The 21,376-nt window shown below is 40.4% G+C and overlaps 1 protein-coding gene across 1 annotated transcript in view; it reads right to left on the bottom strand.

Annotated features, from left to right (window-relative positions):
* LOC134867645 (cadherin-4-like) overlaps window positions 1-21,376 on the bottom strand; it is a 203,047-nt gene that overhangs the window by 100,643 nt on the left and 81,028 nt on the right. The window contains exon 3 of the mRNA XM_063888371.1: window positions 10,366-10,389. Coding sequence (XP_063744441.1) covers window positions 10,366-10,389 — 24 coding nt within the window. The remainder of the gene's footprint in view (window positions 1-10,365; window positions 10,390-21,376) is intronic.

Consider the following 21,376-nt stretch of genomic DNA (forward strand, 5'->3'; position numbering starts at 1 on the left):
GTGTTGAATCTCTGCTGCTTTTACTACAGAGATGGGATTGTTTTAAAAGTATTCAAACCAACATCCTCATAGCACAGAAAAACTTCACATTTTTAATCACAAATCTCTGTCTAATGAAATAAGGTCATACAAAAAGGAGGGTTTGGAGTTGCCAAAGTAGGGCATGATGTTGTTCCTATGAACACTGGGAACAAGTTAAATCCAAATGCATTCTCCGCTGGGTCGATTCATAGCAGAGAAATCTCAGTAATGTTCTTTAATAGACTGACGTGACCTTCTGCTATTGAATGATGCAACCGAGCCTTCTGGGATGATGATAATAATTGATCTAATATCTCTAGGTGTAAAAGCACATAAATGCAAGGAGGTGAGATGAAAACATAAAATAGGAAAAACACTTATTCACCTACATTCCTCTTTCATTTATACCTGGAATTGTCCCTGAATCTGCCTATACTGCCATTCTGCAGGCACAGCAGAGCTGATGGAGGAGGATAAAGCCGGTCTAAAGCTCTGTTCTCCAGCTCTGCGGGCTCTGAGAGCAGCGCAGCTCCCACAACACTGCCTGATGGCTTTAATTGGTCTCCTTTGGCTGGGAGCTGAGCACAGGAATCCCTACGCACTAATGGAGTGAGCTGCAACAAGAGTGATAACTCTCATACACTGGAACGTGCACATACACTCACACAGATAGACCAATATGTGCACACTCACCTGTACGCACATTCATACACACTTACTACGCACAGTTACAAACATGTACAAAGTAAGCATTTAATACACCCGGGAAACCCGCCAACACTTTCTATCTCCCTCCTCTCTGCATTCAGACATAAATCCATATGCCTGGAAACCTGCCACAAAAATCTGATCCTATGTGAATATGCTTTTCCTTCACATGCGAGGCTGGAGAGCTGAGTTGCACCCTGCGGCTGTTTGATTTCTACCTGTTAGATGTTAGTGTTCAGGGACTATTTTCAACATCCAAGCAAGGGTTAAAGTAAAGGAAAGAGTGCTTCACATTCTTAAGCTAGAAAAAAAAAACTATTTCCCTGTTTAGGGCTTTTATATAAAATGGAAATACTCACGGTTCATCTCATCATGAAACTCCATCTGCCGGACCAAAATGCTAGGCTTTAACAGATGTAGCGAGGAGAAGAAATAAGTTATGTAGAAGTATCATGCAGGAGCTAATATAACATTGTGGTCATTACTGACTTAAAACTGAAGCATTTAGAGAAAATACAGTGTGTGGTGTCTATAAATCATGTATCAGACATTTTGAGAAGCAAAGTCTTCTACAGTTGTCTCTCTGGGGAACGATTATAGATGTTATTATTCTCATAACATGACAGATGCTGTTTGTACTGAGAAGACCATCTACAGAGCAAGATAAAATTACAGCAAAAAAAAGAAAATTATACGGACAAGCAAACTGAATGTAATGCCAATGGTGGAAATACAGTATATGAACCACCTCTTAATCTAATGCGCATTAAAGCAAGAGAGAGGCCACTCCCTATGTTGTATTGCTCACGTGGGAATTAAGGTGCTGAGTATGGGGAATAGCAAAACACAACATAAACATACCGCACACCCAGCAGCCCCACAAAGCCTCAATTTCACAAACAGGCTTTGGAAAAGTACATGAAAGTTGAACAAGTAAAAAATGACTAAGGGTAAGCAGGAGAGGAACTCAATGAGCAAAGGATACCGGAAAAGCAAAGAGAAAATGTACGCTACTGTGTGAGCATGATCTCTTTTAGCATTTAGGCTACGAGCATATTACTGACTGAACGAGGACGCAAGTTTCCCATGTGTCTGAAGTGCATAGAAACAAAACTGACAGAGAAGATCAATCCACAGAGCTCAACACATCCCAGCACCAGCTGTCACTCTAATTGCCTCTCTTTACTGTCATCTTTAGCATCACTTCGATGCTAAAGCTGCAGCGGGTTAGGCTGGTTATGGGTCTGCAAAGGTTCTACTTCCTCTAATGAGCATTGGATTTCCATAAAGAGCGCAAGCATTCTTTTTCTGTAGTGGCCACATACCCTCTGTACTGTATGTGCTGTTATGTTTGGTACAGGATTTGTGACTTTATGGCATTGTGCCGATCTGGATTCTAAATGGGCTAAGCTGTGTTTACTTTTCAAGGACTTTCACATGAATTATTGATGGATGTGATGATGATGGTGCTTGGAATTAGCCTAGAATAATCCATCTGGGCCTATCTTGCTTTCTAGGTGCCGTTTCTCTCTCCAGGGTAAACAGGCTAAGTGGAAACTTAGGTAACTTTTGCTCATAATGTGTTTCCCGATTCCTGAGTGTAAAATGGTTACGTAAAGTAGCACTTAGACCTAACCTTAAGAGGGTGGACTATTTGAGCAAAATTGTGTTGTTGGATACACAACACATGCATGGGTGATGTTAAAAGAATAAATTAACACATTATGGTTATTCTTATTAATCCCAGTTTGAACCGATGGAGTAGAATAGCACTTATCATTTTGCAAATATGTTTCATTATCATTTGCCAACAACTAATTCCTCAGGGCATCAGGGGAGCATGGCAATATTTCCAAAGAGACCTAATGATCCTCCTCTCCTCTCACGCTAATCCACTTGTTAACTCATTATAATGTCATTTAATGAGTGGTTCTTCCTTTCTCTTTCTACATCTTTAACCTTTTACAGTCATCTACCTGCAAGGCATCAGTTCCTTCTTTGGGTCATGATAACTGTTTATTCACTGTGGTTCTTTTCTCCTATGCCTACTATGCTCTCTAAATGAAACCACCTCAGGAGCTTTTCTTTGTTTGATTTCAAAGCATCGAGGGAACTTTGGGAGTTCTCCGGTGTTGGGAGAAGGGAATGTGTGGCCTGAATACCTGATGCAGCAAATTCACCTCACAATGTGATACTTTATTATCCCCCTCTTTCGCTCTTCTCTTTGCTCCCTAATAGAACAAAATCTTATTACATGAGCCCGAAGGGAACACTGCAGTAAGATAATGATTTGCTTTAAATGTGCCTGTGCATTGGATTGTACTGTAAAATGTATACTCAACACAATGCCCTGTGTGCGTGTCAGTGAAGAACAAATGCAATATTTATCAGAGGTAATCTGAACGATGCTGAAGGAAAGCTAAAGGAAGACAAAGCTTCTACATTTCAGAATTTCTTCCTACTGCGCTTGTGTGAGTGATGCCAATTTGTCCAGAGCCCGATTCCTTTTCTTGGCCCTCTTTGGTGTCAGAAAACGAAAAGGCTTTGCATCTGAAGTTTGGTAATAAACTCTTGGATTAGATCCATCCCTTAGACAGAAAAAAAGTCTGAGAAAAGAATAAAGAGTCGTTTCCTCAGCAGTCTGTCAGAGGCAACTGGCTCTGCATTCTTGTTTGTGGGTTACTTAGTTATGAATTTTTTTGGCACGAGAATATCCATCTGCCATAACTGTGGTGACATGGTTTTGAGCAGTGGACAAAGTTTGAAAGCTAAGCACTGAGGAAGGGGAAAACTTGCTTAATTAGTGTGACTGTGGAGTCAGGAGATGTGTTTATCTCATTATGGCCATCTGAATGAATATTCACATGTCTTTGCTGAGAAATGTAAAGCTGCAGTGCAACACAAAAAGAAGAAATCAGAAAGTGTGAAAAAGGGCTAAACTCTTTCAAAAGTAATGGGGAATCTAAATGTCTTTTGTGGCTCTGGGCTTTCAGGAAATGGAAGATGTCTGGGTAGCTTTATGTTGACTTGTGTATGCGGTGATTTCTCTCAGGTTTGAAAGTGTCCATGTATGAAGCAGAGATTGATGTACCGTCTTTCAATCTCTGGCGGCCCCTCCCTGTTAGTATCCCTCTGATTCACCCTGCTGAGATAATCCAAGCTGGCCAAATCCTTCTGCCGAGCAGGCCCACATAGGGGCTGTCCTGCTGGGTGCAATATGCCACCCGCTTCCCCAGCAATGCCAGGCCCGTAGGGCTTCGAGCCCAACTATGGTGTCTTGTCAGTAAACAGACAAAGATGTATGAATCATCTAAGTGACTCGGGGCAGGTAGTCCTGTGACAATAACATGTTGTCGAAACATGACAAAGAGTTATTTGCTCCATGGGATTACTGCAGCTCTGTTCCCTGGTGACGCCACACTGTAACCACACTCTAATCTTCCAGATACTTGCTACACTTCATCAGATACAGAGCTGATGCACCTTTTAAATGGAACTGCTCCACCAAAGAGAAAACCGTTATGATAAGCTGCGGTCTATCTCTACCAAGTCAATTACATTTAGCCTGTTTGGATGGCCTGAAAACTCCATCCACCAGAGCAATCAGTGTTGCACCCCGCTGAGCAGACCACAGAATATCAAATTAAGTTCATCCGTCAAGGGAACATGCTGCTCTCATATCTAATTGGCAGTTGAGGCTTAAGAACAGGATCTCTGAGAGAGCGGTGATCAGTTTACTTCCTTCTCCATTATTTTCGTTGTACATGCCTCTGCTTATATCTGCTCTCTGTCTTTGCCTCAGAAACGTTTCAACGCACAGACAGCCCTAATGAGTGTAAGATGGGGGTCTGCTGAGGTTTTGTCTTTATCTTTATCACTGGGAAATACTCAATTGGACATGTTGCAGGGGTTAGCCTGGCAAACACTATGCATTATCGGCCTCTTATGAGCAATAGCAAAAAGCCTTTCATATTGCTTTGAAGAAATGAAGCTACTCTATGCCTCATATACAGGTGACACCATTCACAACCTACAGTATGTCTTTCTAACCCAGTCTTGTCGCACAGATTTTAATTATGCTCATTTAGGGGGTCTGCTGTAATCCTACAGTGTCTTCTGTTGGGATTTAAATCCCATATATCACGCACTTTATTAGTTGGCCTAAGGGATTCAATATGCAAGATTGTGTATATAACAAACTCTCTTCCCTGCAGAATACACACAGCCACAGTTAAATAAATAACTAAATAAAAGGTCAAAGTAATCATGGTTTATGTCGTAGGGATTCAGAGTTGCATGAGCAGGACGCAGCAGAAAACAAACCATGCATGTTGGCACATACTCATTCAATCATTACTGCTACAGAGGAAGCTTGAAAACAACTTCTGTTATTGCGGTACGAACCGGGCTTTGGGCAGTTCCACTTCATTGAAGAATTATGTGGGAGTTAGTTGATGGTAGTTGAAATATATTCAATTAGATTAAAATGGTAGTTTTTTCTTTGTGTTGGCAGTCTTGGATGACCACAGCATCATTTTTCAGAAGGAATTAAAATTACAATTCAAAAGCTAGCTTGATGATTGTATTCATGTGGCTGAGGATCCAGCCTACACTGAGAGGTACTATCAGTAGTCAAAATGGAACAACTGCTACCAGAACCAAGAGTGAATACAGTTGAGGAGAGCTGTACCTTTAAATGGACACGGAATTAAACTGTACAGCAACGCTGGAAGTTCTGTATGTCTATTCTTAAAGCACTGTCATACAGTTTTGTACAGATGTGTCAGAGATACGTGCTGACATCATGAACATCATTATGACCTATGCTTATATTGCCAACATGCTATGCTATGCTATTGTTAATTGAGCCAAATGTGCCATATTAATGACAATTTATTGTAACACTTGGGAAAACGTATGATTCCAAGTAAATCAAAGCGCCACCTGTACAACAATATGACAGATACATGATTAACAAAGCTCTTTAGATTCACACTGCAAAGAACGCAGATGTCTGAATAATTAAGAAGTTAACTGTGGCTGATATTTGCTTTAACATCATGTCTTCACAAGAAGAAGCAGTTTAGTTTGAAAGGCAACACATATTTTCTATTTTTTATAACTGTCCATTTTGCTCTAATTACCAGGCTTATAATTTATTGCTTGGTTTAATAACATTTTCTCCATGCAATTAATGTCAACAAATTAAGTCAACAAACACGGGAATTAAACAATCAATTCACTAAAATATGTTCATTACACATCTACTGTTTCAAACAACGGGGGCATCCGACACAATTAAAAAATAACCGTTGTAAAGATAATAGATTAGTCTAATCACATACAGCATACTCAAAGTTGTGAAGTCACAGAAAATATCTTAAATGAATAAAAAAACACACATCTTACCCATTTATACCGTAAACACAGAGTTTTTTCATTATTCATTGCATTTCAGAGCTCTGTCAGTTTTTATCAGTATACTAAAATATTTGATATAAATTAAATATTAATGTCATTTTATCTCATTTCATGTACGGCTTAAACTGGGGCTGTGTCAGTGGTGAAAGAAATGAAAGGTCAACATGTAACTGTGGTAAAGAACATCAGAGGTAAAAGCTTCATTCTGTGATGGCCATTTTCAGGTAATGATCTTCCTGAATAAAGAAAAGTCAAACTCGGAAAAGGTGGTCAGAACAGAAGCAGTGGAGCCTGGTGAGCTTTTAATTGCATTCCTTTTTTTTAATGAGCCCTGATAAGGTCTCTCACACATCATTACTTACACCCTAGCTACAACTCAACGTAATGTTTATTATCGTGTCTCTGAGCATTAATGCAAAATCACCACCCTCTGGTGTGCCTAGGTGTTTGGTGGAGGCTTTTTTGGAGTTTGATTTACGCAGTTAATAGCTGAGAGGATCACATGAGGATTAGTGCATTGTGATTATCAGGTACCAAATATTGACAGTAAGCTGTGGGCATTTCTAATTGCTATGTTAAACAGTTGTGTGTTCTTTGGAATAAACCAGAGGCCTAGTTTTTGCACTCAAAGTTCCTGTATTTTGGTTAAAGAAATCCTCAACGCTTACTTTCTAAGTGGCGTAAATAGCCTACACTAATATTGGGTTTGTCTATTTAAACAGACAAACTGAAGCCAAAAGAACCAGCCACCAATTTTCTTACCAATGTTTGAATGATCCTTACAACAGATACTATTTTTAAGTGTATATGTTTTATATTAGTGGTTTTAAGGAGGCTGCGCAAACCCACATTTCTTCTACTGAAACTAAACATGTTATTTCATGTGAGGCGGAGGAATTTCTAGTGTGAAGATTTAAAATGTCTCCACTTAACAGAGGAATGAAGATTTTGAACAGCTGTAAATTGAGAGGTATATAAACATGTGTGGCAAATGGGGCAAAACATCTCTTGCAGGCCCACTTTGATTCTGACATACATGCATCTTGTCGACCAAACCATTAGTCAAGCTTTTAGCATTGAAGAATATCTCAAAGAATTCAATTTGGGCGATGAATCTTGAAATGAACGAGAAAGTATAGATGTGTTGTCCCTGTGAGTGTTCTTCTATCATGCCTTTTTAACATAGTTGAAAAGCAGTGAGAAATCATGGATCACAGCATGCATCCTGAATAGAGTGTGTGGAGTTGTTTACTATCTACTCATCAAATCGAGGGGTAAATTGCTTGCATGCAGCCTATTTTTTTCTCCACTTTCCTGCACATGACAGGAATCAATAGCCAGATTGCTCGTTCTCTAAATCTTTGTCATTCGCTTTTTTCTTCCAATCACTTTGTGGTGTTTACCCCTTGATGCCATGTTTGAGTCATAAATCAACACCATGGCAAAGTGGGAAGATTGGGAGTGTATGTGTGCATGTACTGTATGTCCCTGTGTAGCGAGTACGTGCACATGCATAAATGTTTGTGGATCTGCGGAAGAGAAACCACAGTTGGGTATTACCACCTATCAGTGTGCCTGTCTTCTCCGAGCGGGAATGTTTCATCTAATCATTAAACGCTGACAGGCTTCACAGAGTAGCGCCACTGATCCCCGTCAGAGGAATACGGGGCCTGACTTCATTAGCCCTGTTAGTACTAAGCTGCTTTACCCTCACTCAAGTCTGGCTTAACCTACACAGTGATACATGCTAAGAGGAGAAGAAAAAGATCGGCTGAGGAAAAGAGGAGTGAGACAAAAAGGAAGCAGGGACAAAGGCATTTAAAGAAGTCAGGTACAGAGGATGAGGAAGTGAGAGATGTGAGGGGAATGGGAGGGCACAGAGCGTGTGAACCTGGAGTTTATAGGCATGGGAGGGGGATGAAGCTCAAAGTGATGTTTGAACTGAAAGGGATTTACAAATGCAAAAACGAGTCAAACAATCAATTAACTTGTGTTGCAATTAATCAATTATTACGCTTGCATATTGACAGCCAAGTTCTCAACTGAGATTCCATTGTGAGGCTCCTATGTGTTGAAGACTTAGCCACGACCTCTGAGCACACATATGCATCCACACTCACGCACAAGCTTATTCATGCTTGCGCATACCAATCTTAGCACATAGAGATATGCATGCACATCTTTGTTCTCAGTGCATTTCTCCAGTACATTCATTTGGTTTCCCTCCTACAAGCACACCCGCCCCTCCCCTCTCAACACTCATTCTTTTTCTCCTGCCAGCAGAGGTTTTTGGCTGGCTTAAGTACGCCCACAGGCCCCTGAGGGACAGCCCATGACGGATGGCACTGCGTGTGACTCGGATTCGATTCAGCCCATTTGATAAATTTATAGCTGGCATTTTGAAAATGAAATTAGAGAGACGTCTCCTGGAGACTGTTTTTCCAGCACAGGTGCAATAAATATACTTCATTTGGCAGAGGAGAGGGAGGAGGAGTGAAAATGGGTGGAGCGGTGTTGGATAGGGGATGACATGGTAAGGGGGCGGATAGTGGGGATGTTCCAAAAGTGGAGAACCAAAGAATAAGGTCACATTATAATGAGGTCCTGATTTAATCACGATATTGGTGATGAAAATAATTAAAGGTTATACAACCACGGCGTGAAGAATACATCGACCTGTTACTATGTGCTGGCCTTGACACTAACACATGTACTGTAGAATGTACATAATAAGCAGATGGGAGACCCATCCCATCTTTCGTGTTGAATATGCACACAGTCTATTAAGAGACAAAATGCATGCTTTATGTACACAGTATTTGCCTCAAGGTGGCATGGCTCTTCGGTACGAATAGCACTGTCACAGCCGCCAAACCATCTATAACTCACAGTGTATGAATGAATATGGCAGGCTATTCATCCTTGTGGCCCTCTCATTGTGCGGGACAGAGAGACAGGGAATGTTTTTGTTGACGCTCTTGACTAAACTGATTTGAATAGGACATATTTGATGGTCAAGAAAAGAAAGACATACAATCGCAGACATGGACCCGCACAGGCTAAGAGAGTGAGCATTCATTCACTGTCGGGGCTGTGTGGCCTTATTTATCTCACTCTCTTTCAGGAGCGTATGCGAGCGCGGCTGTGGGGGGAGGATGTACGCCACGCCAGCCTCTGCTCCCGTTCAACATTTATCAGAGAGTGAGGCTGGGGCAACCCACATCACTTACCTTTATAGGCCCACCTGACAGCATCTTACACCTCATAGTCATCACATACACAGACCTCTCTACGGTATGTGTGTGTGTCTGTTTGTGGGCATACTAAGTGTACCCTGTCACACAGAAGTACTATATCAACTGCGCATGATATCTAAAAGCGTCTTTAACAGATCTGAAGCTTTGAAAGGTGTAACATGTCACCATGTTCCCAAAGACACACTCCTGCTGTTGAGATTGTGGCGCGCTTTATATCAGATCCAAGTTACAATACAAATATTTCCACCTGCGTTTTCTGCTGTGGTGTGAGCAACACCTATGTGCTTACAAGTACAGCAGGGGACCAAAGAAAAGTTTCAACAAAGTCAGCAGGGTTTTCTCCTGAGTGATAGGCTGCTCCTGCTTTGCAATCACAGAGTGAGACACACACTCCGCCATCAATGTACCTCCACTATTAAGAGTAGAGTGCTGGGACTGCTCCGTGCATACGCCTGCAGGCTGTCGCTCAGAACTACACCCCTGGAGCTGTTTAGGCAGTTTGACTGCGTGGCCCCTTCGTCTAACAAAATCAAAACAGCCTACAGGTAAGTTCCTACAAACATCCCCCCCTCCTCTCGCGTTGAAGATCCACCGTGCAGAACAATCACCTCCCCCAAACTCACATTAGCATACACGTGGAAGTGTGGAGGAGTTTAAACGGAACAGTGATTAGTCTAAACATAAGATTTACAGAAAGCAATAGAGAACACAGACTGAGGGCTCTCTATCATCGCGGGATAGCGGGATAATTTAGTCTACGTGTCAGTGGGTGTGAGTGATTGACTTCGTAATCAAACAGATTGTTCTGCAGCAGAAACGATTGAATTTCAAATCAACGTCAACAGCACCATCAAATGTTTTTCATCTCATTAGCAATGAAAATAAGAACGAAACACGGAGTGACACAGCCGTGCGCTACACTTCTGAAAATTAGGTGACTGATGGAGTGCTGTCTTACCTTTTTGTGACGACACCGGGGTATCTGTAGATAAAAGAGAGGAGACACACAGAGGAATGTGTTAGTAGCTGATAGGATGCCGTATAGCGGACACATAAAATTCAAGAGATGACAGTCACGGTGGTGGTTTGCTGTGAGGGGGACGAGCCACCCAAGAGGACAAACAGATAAGGGGACAGGTTGGCACAACCAGGGGGGCAAAAGAATATCCACATTACACTCATGCATGCTTAGTTTAGCCTGAATGCAAAAACCCAGGGACACATACAGTAGGTGTGTGTGGAGTAACACACATAGCAGCTTTTTCCCCTCCACAAAGAGAGACCAGGTGGAGAAAAAAAAAAAATTATCTGAGCAAACATGTTGAAGAGAGCCCTCAAGTAGAAAGATGAGAGTCTCCAGACCCCTGGAAACCCTTGAACTCGTACACAATGTATCCTGAAGGAGCGTTCTAATAAGTAAAAAGAATGCCTTTGAGGTGCAGCGAGACACAGCAATTCAAATCCTTTCAGTAAGCATTTTAGGTTCTTACTCAGAGGCCACTAGAGACACTCCTGGCCGACAAGGCGTGGATCAAAACATGGACTGCTTAGAGAGAAGGATGTACTGCAACACGTTTTTTATACAGCACTGAACATTCACCAAAATGGAGGCGTGTTTGTGGAGAAAAATGCAATAAATGTATTTCATTCTTTTCATTAAATATTTACCAGGAGAGTGTCTGTTAACTCCCACGGTTGTTTTCTTATTTAATAGACTTGTCAAACTTGCAGCGATGTAAGTTTGACAAGTCAATTTTTTTACAACGTTGTCCTTTCATCAGTTGAAATTCTTGAGAACATTTCACTACTGGCCTTTTCCCCCAAAAGCCCAAATAGCCACAGACATGGGAGGGGAATAATTGAATCCGGATGGATTTGTGGTGTGCTGGGCTGAGGAAATGATAATCCAAAGCTCTGCCTAATTGCCAGAGTAAAGATGGCGCCCATTGTGGGGGTGGCTTTGGTGTTTATCAAGGCAGCGTGGCGTGGAATTGGACTGAGCATTAGGGCTTTACACACTTTTGTTTTGTGAGGTGTTACAGTGGATTTGAGCAAATATTGGCCCTCTGGTTATTACATGGTCTGATTGTCTGTTATGCGACTGTCCACGAGCTTTGCATGTCTAGCCTAATCTGAGAAGAGGCTTCAAATAATTAGTTAGTGAAGCACTCTCACAGCCCAGCGCAGCCTTCTTATCTTTTAAAGCAAATCCTTGGTCCATTTGCTCCTCACCAAAAAAGGCTTACACTCTCACCACTGTCCAAACCTTCAGGACAGCTGTAAAGACAATACAATATTACCCATCACAATCACTGGTCCATATCCTACTCTTTTTGTTGTTTGTTATGTAAAAGAAACACTACAGTTTGTAAAACATCACACAACTGGAGGAGTGAAACCATTACAAGGAATACTAAACGTGTGGTTAGTGCTTTGAGCTCAGCATTTAACATTTGTGAACTAACTCTTTTTATTTCATTAGGTACTGATGTTAAAGCTATCTTAAAGAAGTATCAACAATCTATCAAATATTATGGTTAACTTGTCTTTGTGTTAATCTGCTGACAGTTAGATAATCCAGTATAAAGTCTGCAAAGCTAATCAGGCAAACATACCCAGATATAGACCAATTCTAAATTCTGAAATGTTTCAAAATGAATATGTAATGCTATTGCATAATCCCATTGGATACATCAATGGAGTTGAACATAAAGAGCTTGCAAAGACCTCACAGAAATGATAATGAAGATGAAAACACAAGTCTGAGTGACTAAGACAGCAGCAGTGACAGGTTACATGAATCATGTCGTCAGACAGGCTTTTCATTTGCTCGAGCACCTCTCATGATTTATAGCACTTAAATAAGGACTTTTGAAGCACATTATGAGATCAGAAAAAAAAACTGCTGCTTTGTTCATTTAGTTAAATTCATTTTTAAATTGTACTCTTGGGAAACAGTTGATAAATACATTGAATACATTAAAAGACAAGTTATATTAAAAGGTATAATCCAAATTATGAAATATTAAATGGTCCATATACACAGAATTTCAGAGCGGTGTCACTTTTTCTGTGCACACTAATGCAATATATTGGGGAGGGGAGATAGCTGAAGTAAAAAAAAAGAACCAATGTGAAATCCTGGTGATGATACATAATCAAAATAAGGCTCTTTTTTCCTAAGGCTGGGTCTGATTAGAGATACCATGCTGCTCGGTGTCTGCACACTTAAATAACTTAGCGGTTTAGGACGGTAAAGAAAACCTCCGTCATTGATTACTGCATTCGTTCCCAGCTATCTGTGGCTTATATGGATTTGGAGACTAATTTGCAGTGAATATGTGAGCTGTGTTTTGATGTGCCCATGCACCCACAGCAACATTCCTGAGGGTTTGAGTATTAGGGTATTAGGTAAAGTAGGCTGTATGTCAATAGAGGTTTCCCATTGCAATGCATGTATGCAAGCCTGACAAAACTAAGACTGCCCAAAAGCATGCCAGAGGAAAATAAATGTAGATTTTGTAGACACATCTACATAATAAGCAGTGGTGGTTCTACATGGAATTACAACATCGGGCGAGATCCCCCTTTTTTTTTTTAAGTGCTCGCTCGAGCCACCCCCCACGAAATGCCGTCCCGGGCGGCTGCCCGCTTCGCCCATGCCCAAAACCGCTACTGATAATAGGGATATAAACATCTCCAAACTGCTTTGCTTTACCTATCAGAGCTTTTACTTTTCAGGAATTTAGCCTCTCACTGTCAGAGATGATGAAAGAGAGAGGTAGGAAAAAGAGAGCAATGGAGGGGAGGACTGAGACTAAGACAATTAGGTATTAAAGTAAACATGTCACCTCTTACTATTAGACTTTAACGTAATGTGATGTTCGTGTGGAAACAAGTCAAGAGGCAAACATAGACAAAAGCGCATTTTAACAGCTTAACAACCACGGTTACAGAATATTCATGTTGACTTTTCAAATAGGTCACATGAAATCTAATTAGCTTATGACTCCTTTTTTTTATCCAATACATTTAAAGCCAATAAACAGAAGTAGAACATCAAGACATGGAAAACTGTAAACTTAAAGGAAATTATATCTCTTATTTATTTGTTTACCACCAAATCAGATTCCCTAACTCCACACAGAAACAGATGAATAAGACACAAAACCAAACCAACAAACTAAATGCATGAACACTGTTTCTAGACCTAAAAACAGAGTGCTAAAACGAGTGCTGCAGTCCCTTTTTTCTTTGTAAAATATGGGTTTATGGTTGAAGATGTGTCATGTTATTCATACTCAAACACTTGTGAAATTAACTCCTCCATTGTTTTCCTCAGTGTGGTTCCTGTGGTTACCATGGATATGCTAAGTGACAAGCTAAAACATTTGAACCACTGCAAAGTGCTATCCATTCTCATTCTTCTAGCTACTTAGTCCTGCCTCAGCGGGAGGACTATTGTTTTTAAAATAATGGGAGGCAGCAGTCATTACTACCGGCTACTTGAAGGAACCATTGCAGCTCTCACACCATCATCAGTTGCATCGTTATTCTGGCATGTTCTTGCACAACAAATTACACAAGGAGTTTCCAAACTTCGCAAAAAGTGCTAAGTAGGAAAAACTGACAAACATGTTGTACAACAGATTATTGTCAGCATCAGTTTGTTGTCAGCATTTTTTCTGCACAGTTTGGCACATTTTGTGCCATCTGTCACTTGTAAGCATCAACATATAGAACATAATATGCAAGGAAAACTTCAACTTGATTGAGAATGCTTCTTCTCTTTTGTGACCAATGAGCTGCTTCTTTCTAGAGGCTTACCACACGTCTATATGACGGATTGGCACACCAGCAAAAACACTGGATTGAAGCCATACATATCGTGTGATGGATACAACTTCAGTTAATGATGAGAGTGAGAAAAAGTGTTTCTCCACTAAAGGTGCATATTCCTTAGAGTTGTTCTTTCAGCCTTGCGTACTTTCAAAAACACTGTTACATTGTGGACAGCTGGATTACCCACACATTGTGTTGAGCAGCTCTTTTTATGGGTGGATTGAATAATTAATACAGTAAAACCCTTGAAAATCCCCATTTGAGGATTAAGGAAAACAGTTTATTATCTGATTGCTGCTCTTGATTGCTAAAGTTTATACAGTCGAATTTCAGAGTTACTTCATGCTCTTGGGTCATTAAACTCAGCATACAGAAGATAATGTGAACACAGAAAGAAGTATAATTTATAATTAGCATTAGAAAATCCCACTTAAACCAAGGTTTTAAAGACATTTCTAGGTAATATCAACCCACGGCAGTCACTGACATCCTGTTTGTTTTTCTAAATAATGCTAAGTAGCCACCGCCTTTGAGGAAAAACCATGGTGCGTAGGTTAGGTGACTTTTCTGGTGGAGAAAGCTTACATTGCCTCTCTGGTATGTTAAAAGTATACTCAGTGTTCGTTAGTGTTGAAGAACTCTACCTGTGATCCTAACATACCCTATACATCCCTTACTGATTGAATTAGACTCCTATTGGAAACCTGTCTTCTATTGACCCCTTAAAGTTGTGGCCTTCCAGTGGTCCACTCTGGGAATAGTTTTAATTACAGCTAGAAATTGGGTTCGATTTTATCCCCATCATGAAGTGAGGAACCCTGGCAGCTCATCATCGCTTCATCAAGACAAATAAAAACCGTGTTACCACTGAAAGGTGTTTCAAGTGTGCATGTATTACTATGCCATTAGTGGGAATGCATATGGGATTCAATTCTCAAATGAAGCTTCACGTGAGCAGTGTATGGAATATAATATGCTGCCTGCAGAGGGAACAAATGTGGCTGTCTGCAGATGATTAACCACTATTGATATATAATCTCTATAATGTAATTAGGATAAATTCCAACACTGTAGCTGTTCATCTCTTAATCACACTCACTAGTGGACAGTGGCAGCTCATCAGTTACAGTTATGAACTAAAGGAGCTACTACATGATGGATGGTGACACCAGTCCATTGTGACCGTTGACCTGGATGCTAATGATTCGATGAGGACTCAGTGACGGTAAATAAATCAGATGAAATCATACATGATAAGTGACATAATTAATGCAGCATGATTCCTGTTTAAACAAATGTTCCTACGACAATGTGCATGAGTTGTGTTCAATTTCCTGGCATTTTCGAGAGGTGAACTTCCACTGCTGGGGATAAACTCGTAGTTGATGATTTTTCTGCAGCTCTCTTGAGAGACAGAAAAGAGTCAGAAGCACAGTTTTTCCAGCAGTGACAACAGGTTATTGAAGGAAACAGGAGGATGTCACCTTCTGGCAGGAAGCTCCAAATTATAGTCCAGATGAAAAGTCACTGACAGCCAAAGACCCTCGTCCAGAGAGACACAGACAGCGTGTCACTGCCTTTAATCATGATGTTTAAACTTCTGTGTGCATTGATGGGAGATGGTATTCTACAAATGGACCTCTAGACATAAAACGTGTAGAATTAAGCTTCATTTTCCATTCAAATATATAATTCACAGGCACTTTGTTGTCATTAAAAGTTTGCAAACCTCAATAGCATAATGATGTGGTGCTATACAGACATAATCATAAACGGCAGTGGCTTTGAGTACAGTATTGTGTCTTCTCCCAGGTATGTTAAACACTTTACATACCATAATACATTCAACTGTTTTCAAAACTCATGTCTGTGCTCTTTCCATAGAAGCAAACAATAAGACAGAACACAATTGTAGCGTTTTAATTAGCAAAGTGTAGCGCATGCTCCTCTGCTGCGTGCGGCACAGGGAGAGCGGGGAGCGCTGCCTTCTTGCTCATTATGCACTAATGAGTTGTCTATTAATGAAAATGGAAAGCATTTATTTTGTGAGCACAAAGGGTTCAGCTGGATTAATTACTGCACTACAGCAACAAAATGAAAACAGAAAGTGTAGCATCGCTCTTGTGTGGCACATTACCCATTAACCAACTGTTATCGAGGCCTGGCGCATGGTGCTGCACGACGCACAGTGGGAATAGCCAAAAAACAGTTCGTACAGGCCATTAACGCTTAATGGGAACTGCACTTTGGCCATTTTCTTGCATACTTTCTGCGATGCCTTTAAGCTTATTCTCATGCATGTCGACTCGTAAAACATTGTGTCACTGTAACATGAACACTTCACTAGACCATAAGAACTGGAACTCACCACTAGGCATGGATTTATAATTCTTCTTCCATGCTAAATGTATTCTTGTAAAGTGCAAAGTGTGGTTATGCTTTACGTCACAAGAAACAGATGAAATAGATATGTTTGAGAAAAGCAACCTCAAAAGAAAATATTTACAAAAAGGAAATCCAATACTGTCAAGAGGAACACCATTTTACGGGCCGAGTGGCAGAGGAGAAACACATTAAAATGGCAGATCATGAAATCATCATGGAGGAGACTAAGTAAGGGTGACTCATCGGTGGGAAGTGGGATAGCCAAAAAAGGAACATGGCTCAATAAATAAAGTTAACAATTAGCATTTAAGTGCCCCCTATGTTATGATTGTCATGCTGCTTTGCTTTAGATGGTGATCATTTCTAATTGCCCTCTAATAGCTTGATTTCCCATCGGGCTGTCCTCGGAGGGGTCTGGTGTAGGGGTGTGTGGGTTCTGGCAGCCTCAGCAGATGGTTCTTGATCAGATATTAGAGTCTGGGCAGCGAGGTCGTTTGGCCGGGAGAATTGGGCCCTGCCTGGGGGATAACAGCCTCATCTGAACGTCCGTCTCTAGCTCTGGATCCAGAGCCAGGCAAAAAGCTCTGAATCCCAGCCAGACTGCGGGGACGTTGGAGCAGAGATGGACCACTGTCCTCCTGCCTTGTGACAATCTGGGCAAACCCAACTCAGAAACACGCTGTCTGCTGTACTTTGTTTTCTTCCAGGAATTTGTCTCACCATTTTCGGCTGTACACGATTAGATGACAAATGTTTATGTAATTGCTACCACTGTCTGTTCTCGCTCTTATAAAAAAGAATCACAATAACCAAAATCATTCTTAGCCGGATTTGAAGAAAAGCGTTCTTTTTATTTCCATCACTAACCATCCACATGTAGGAATGTCTGGAGGCAATGGTAATCATTAAATACCAGGAAAGCTTTTAAAAAATCAGCAATTTGAAACACCAGCTATGTTGTATCAAACTGAGGGACACAATAACAAGGAGTCTTTGTTGTTAAAATGAATATTAACAAGAGGATCTCGTGTGTCAATGTCTTGGAAAAAAAACTAGGTGTAATAGGAAACATCCTAGACAACTCCTAAGTATGTATTGAGATGAATATTTTCCATTTTCTTGCTACTACATCGTCTGTCTGTTTCTCCGTACTCCATCGACAGAGCCACAGCGAAGGCAAGGTGAATAAACACGACAACCCAAGCTTTATTTATCCTTTCCCCTGCAACAGTGGCAGTCTAAATGGCAGAGCCTCGGATATGACCTTCAGTTTGAGTGGTTCTCCATCAGTCATCACTGCCACCCACAGATCAGACAGTGGATGAGAAGTAGTGGCACCCTCCGTCCTCCTCCCCATCTCCTCTCCCTTTTTTATCCTCCCCCACAGCTGTCCACATGAGATTTCTGTCTTTTTTTTAACTTTCCTGTCCCCCATTTTCATTTTTCCCTCTTTCCTTATCCCCCGTTTGACCTATCTTCATTTGCCTCTTTCTTGAAGCTTTTCTCTTTATCACGTGATAAAGAGAAAAGCTTCAAGAAAGAGGCAAAGAGGCTTCCATTTGTTTCCTCTCTGCATGAAGTCTTTACAGATATCTGGCAAAAGTGCTGGACTCACAAGAGCATTAATAATGGATAAATGGTCTGAAAATACTACACTTCACTTGAAGAGTGGAAATAAAAGAGGGAATAGAGGTAAGGGGAAGGAAATGATTAAAAGAATAAAAGGACATCCTCACTTATGTGCTTGTCAACACAGTTTTTAAGGCCACAAAAGAAAGGTCTCATTATGTTACACTACAGGACACCAACTCAATTTTCACAATTTGTGTTATTGGCTTTATTTCTATGAAGCGGCCATAATGAGCAGCTAAGCTTTGGCCACTCTGATTGCAGTATTGAAAAAGACCCAGTAGTTAGCAGTTTTCAGTATATTTATGATCCCCCTCGTGCCACAACTCTATTTACTCAATCAAGGACATTGTTTGTGAGAAATATGGACTCTACTGTGTACTTAATAACACATATTCTTCAGTTGACACTTACTGAAAACAACTGCTTAATATCGATGGGGAAATAGAATATTGGCATGTGTTTCATAATCAGTACAAACACTCACAAAGATGGACACACAAGACAACAAACACGAGGCGCATACTGACAGAGAGCTTCAATATCAAAGCTAAGAAAGCAGCAACAACAAAATGTTTTCATTTACTTTTGGTATTGCAGCAAACAAAATGTTGCCTTCTTCTTTTTATAACCTTGTTGTTTTAACAAGGTCTATTTTTATGTAGCAAAAATACAATGCTTTAAATCATTGTATTTAGATGAAAGGTAAAACCAGATGCTACTCAAGCGGTAGTTGCTCGTAATTAAGTGAGACATGCTCATGCTGGTATGCTGGAGTGAAATCATTTTTAAAAAGTGGACAGAGTTACAGAGCTAGTATCACACTAAGACATACTAACTACCCGAGGTTAAAACAGCTGTAGCACATTGTTTAGGCATCTTGCAACAAATGATTCCATAAAATAATATCCAATGCGATTATCTCTGTCTGAAGCGTTTACCACAAAATAGCTCTTTGGAAAATGTGTTGGTGGATTGTTACCTTTTTTAAATTCTTGCTTCTCACTTTTCATATTCACAAAGACACACATATTCATAACAAATGTTCTTATTTTCACCTCTGGCGCACTTCTCTATACTGTAAAACATTAATAATAAACACAAGGTTTGAGCAGACGGAAATTACACAGGCCTCAGGCTAGATGGTGCGTCTCCAACCTATTCCTTCAGTCAGGGCACACGGTTTATATCTGCAGAACACACTGAGCTTATCCATATTCGGAACAGTTTGGAATTTAATATAATGCTAATATTACGCATAATAGTGCCTTATGCTGGTGACTGTTAACATAGGAGCTAATTACAGACTACTGTACATGCTGGTGGTGTGTGAAGGTCAATGCTTTTAGTTTAACAGAATAACAGGCAGCATGCACTCATGAACAATTGTAGGGATACAAATACAATAAACAGGATGTGTACCAAAGTAAATTGGACACTAACAGCAGAGTATGTCATAGCAAAGTGTGCTGCTATCAACAGGCATGAAGACATTTCATTTGTGAATGTCAAATAGCATACAAAGGTTTGTTATTTTATTTATGAGATTAGACATAGCATGTTCAGGAGGTCTAAGTACCACATCCTACTGCCAGTCTCTTTCTCTCTAGAAATTCACCTTTGCTCCTTTGCACATTATGCTAACCGCATACAGAAACACTCAATGGCTGCTACCAACTTTTATGTACATGTGTTTGTATGTATAAATAAGCGTTTAAACACTATAAATTGGAGTTGCTTGCTGTGCTGAAAATATATTAAACATATCACTTTTTTTAACACCATCCATTGTTTTATATAAAAAAACAATATGGTGGCTAAAAGTAGTTTGCCCTTACTCTCAAGGTGTTTCCACTGTGAGGGCAACTTTTGATTTATATACTTATGCATGGCTATTTTGGTTTTCCAGGATGTTGAAGGATGCTGAGGACTCTTTTGGAACTTTTTGAGCCAGACTACCACACCTACTTCTGTGATGAGACACCTTGCATTTCTGTTAAATGTTAAGAGTTTAATCAGACTTGCAACATCTAAACTTCCTTGTGTTTTACTACTCATTACCAAAGACAGGTCAACTCAAATTTAACACATTGAACATGTTCTTTGAAAATGTTTGTATATTTTTATTAAAACAAAAATGAGTGTCAAAACTCCCTGTATTGCTACAGAAGTATGGTGAGTTCATGTGAAATCACAAATACCGGAGAAGTTGATTGTGTTGTTGAATAGTGCCTTCTTCTATATAAAGCTCCAACATCCTCCATTCCCTCATAGGGATGCACACCACTAATACATAATCTTCCTGTGGGAACGACGCTGTAAGAAGGGCTTTTTCCCACACAAAGCTGCAGCATTGGTGGTTTTTATTTTATTTTTTTGTTATATCCAGATACAATGACAGACTCTGAATAAGAAGTGTCAAGAGTGCGTTCTTAAAGTCAGAAAATAGTAGATAACAACAGATTGTCTGTCAGTGTGAAGTCCGGTGAGACGTTTCAACAATCCGTCTATCAGAATGTGACAAAGTGCAGTAAATTCTTGTGACAGAGTTTATATAAAAACACTTGTGGATGCACTGTAGCAGAACATGAAAAAACAGACACACAACAGCCTCAAGGCCAGCAGAAGAGCGACCTGCTACCTGAATGTGTAATTCAGAGCCGAGGACAGCTCCCGGGCTTCAGGAGGGTGAGGACGCTAAAGGAAGATACTATCCCCTCTGAGTGCTGCAGACTTTTGGCAGTTAAAGCCAGATTTACTCTCTAAGGTTTCCAAGCCATCCCACCGTAGAAGCACATGCCGAAGGATTGTATTTATAGTTGAGCGTAGGATTTATCATGATAGCAAGTCATACCATCACTGTCTCACTTTAATATAGACCAAAATAAGGCATTTATTTATGGATCAAGAAACGTGTGGTTTGTAGCTGTGTGTACTAAAAATACAACTCTTGTAATGTCATTAGAAATACCTTCAGACATCCAGAGGTTCTTTCTTTACTGCACTTACTTTTTTTGTCAACCTCAGCCATCCTGCTGTTGCAAGGCTGCTCGGATCTATAGTACAAATATTTTGCTCAATGACCTCAAGTCATGCATTTGTCTGGCATAACT

This window comes from Eleginops maclovinus, chromosome 1 (assembly GCF_036324505.1).
Source record: "Eleginops maclovinus isolate JMC-PN-2008 ecotype Puerto Natales chromosome 1, JC_Emac_rtc_rv5, whole genome shotgun sequence".
NCBI classification, from domain to species: domain Eukaryota; kingdom Metazoa; phylum Chordata; class Actinopteri; order Perciformes; family Eleginopidae; genus Eleginops; species Eleginops maclovinus.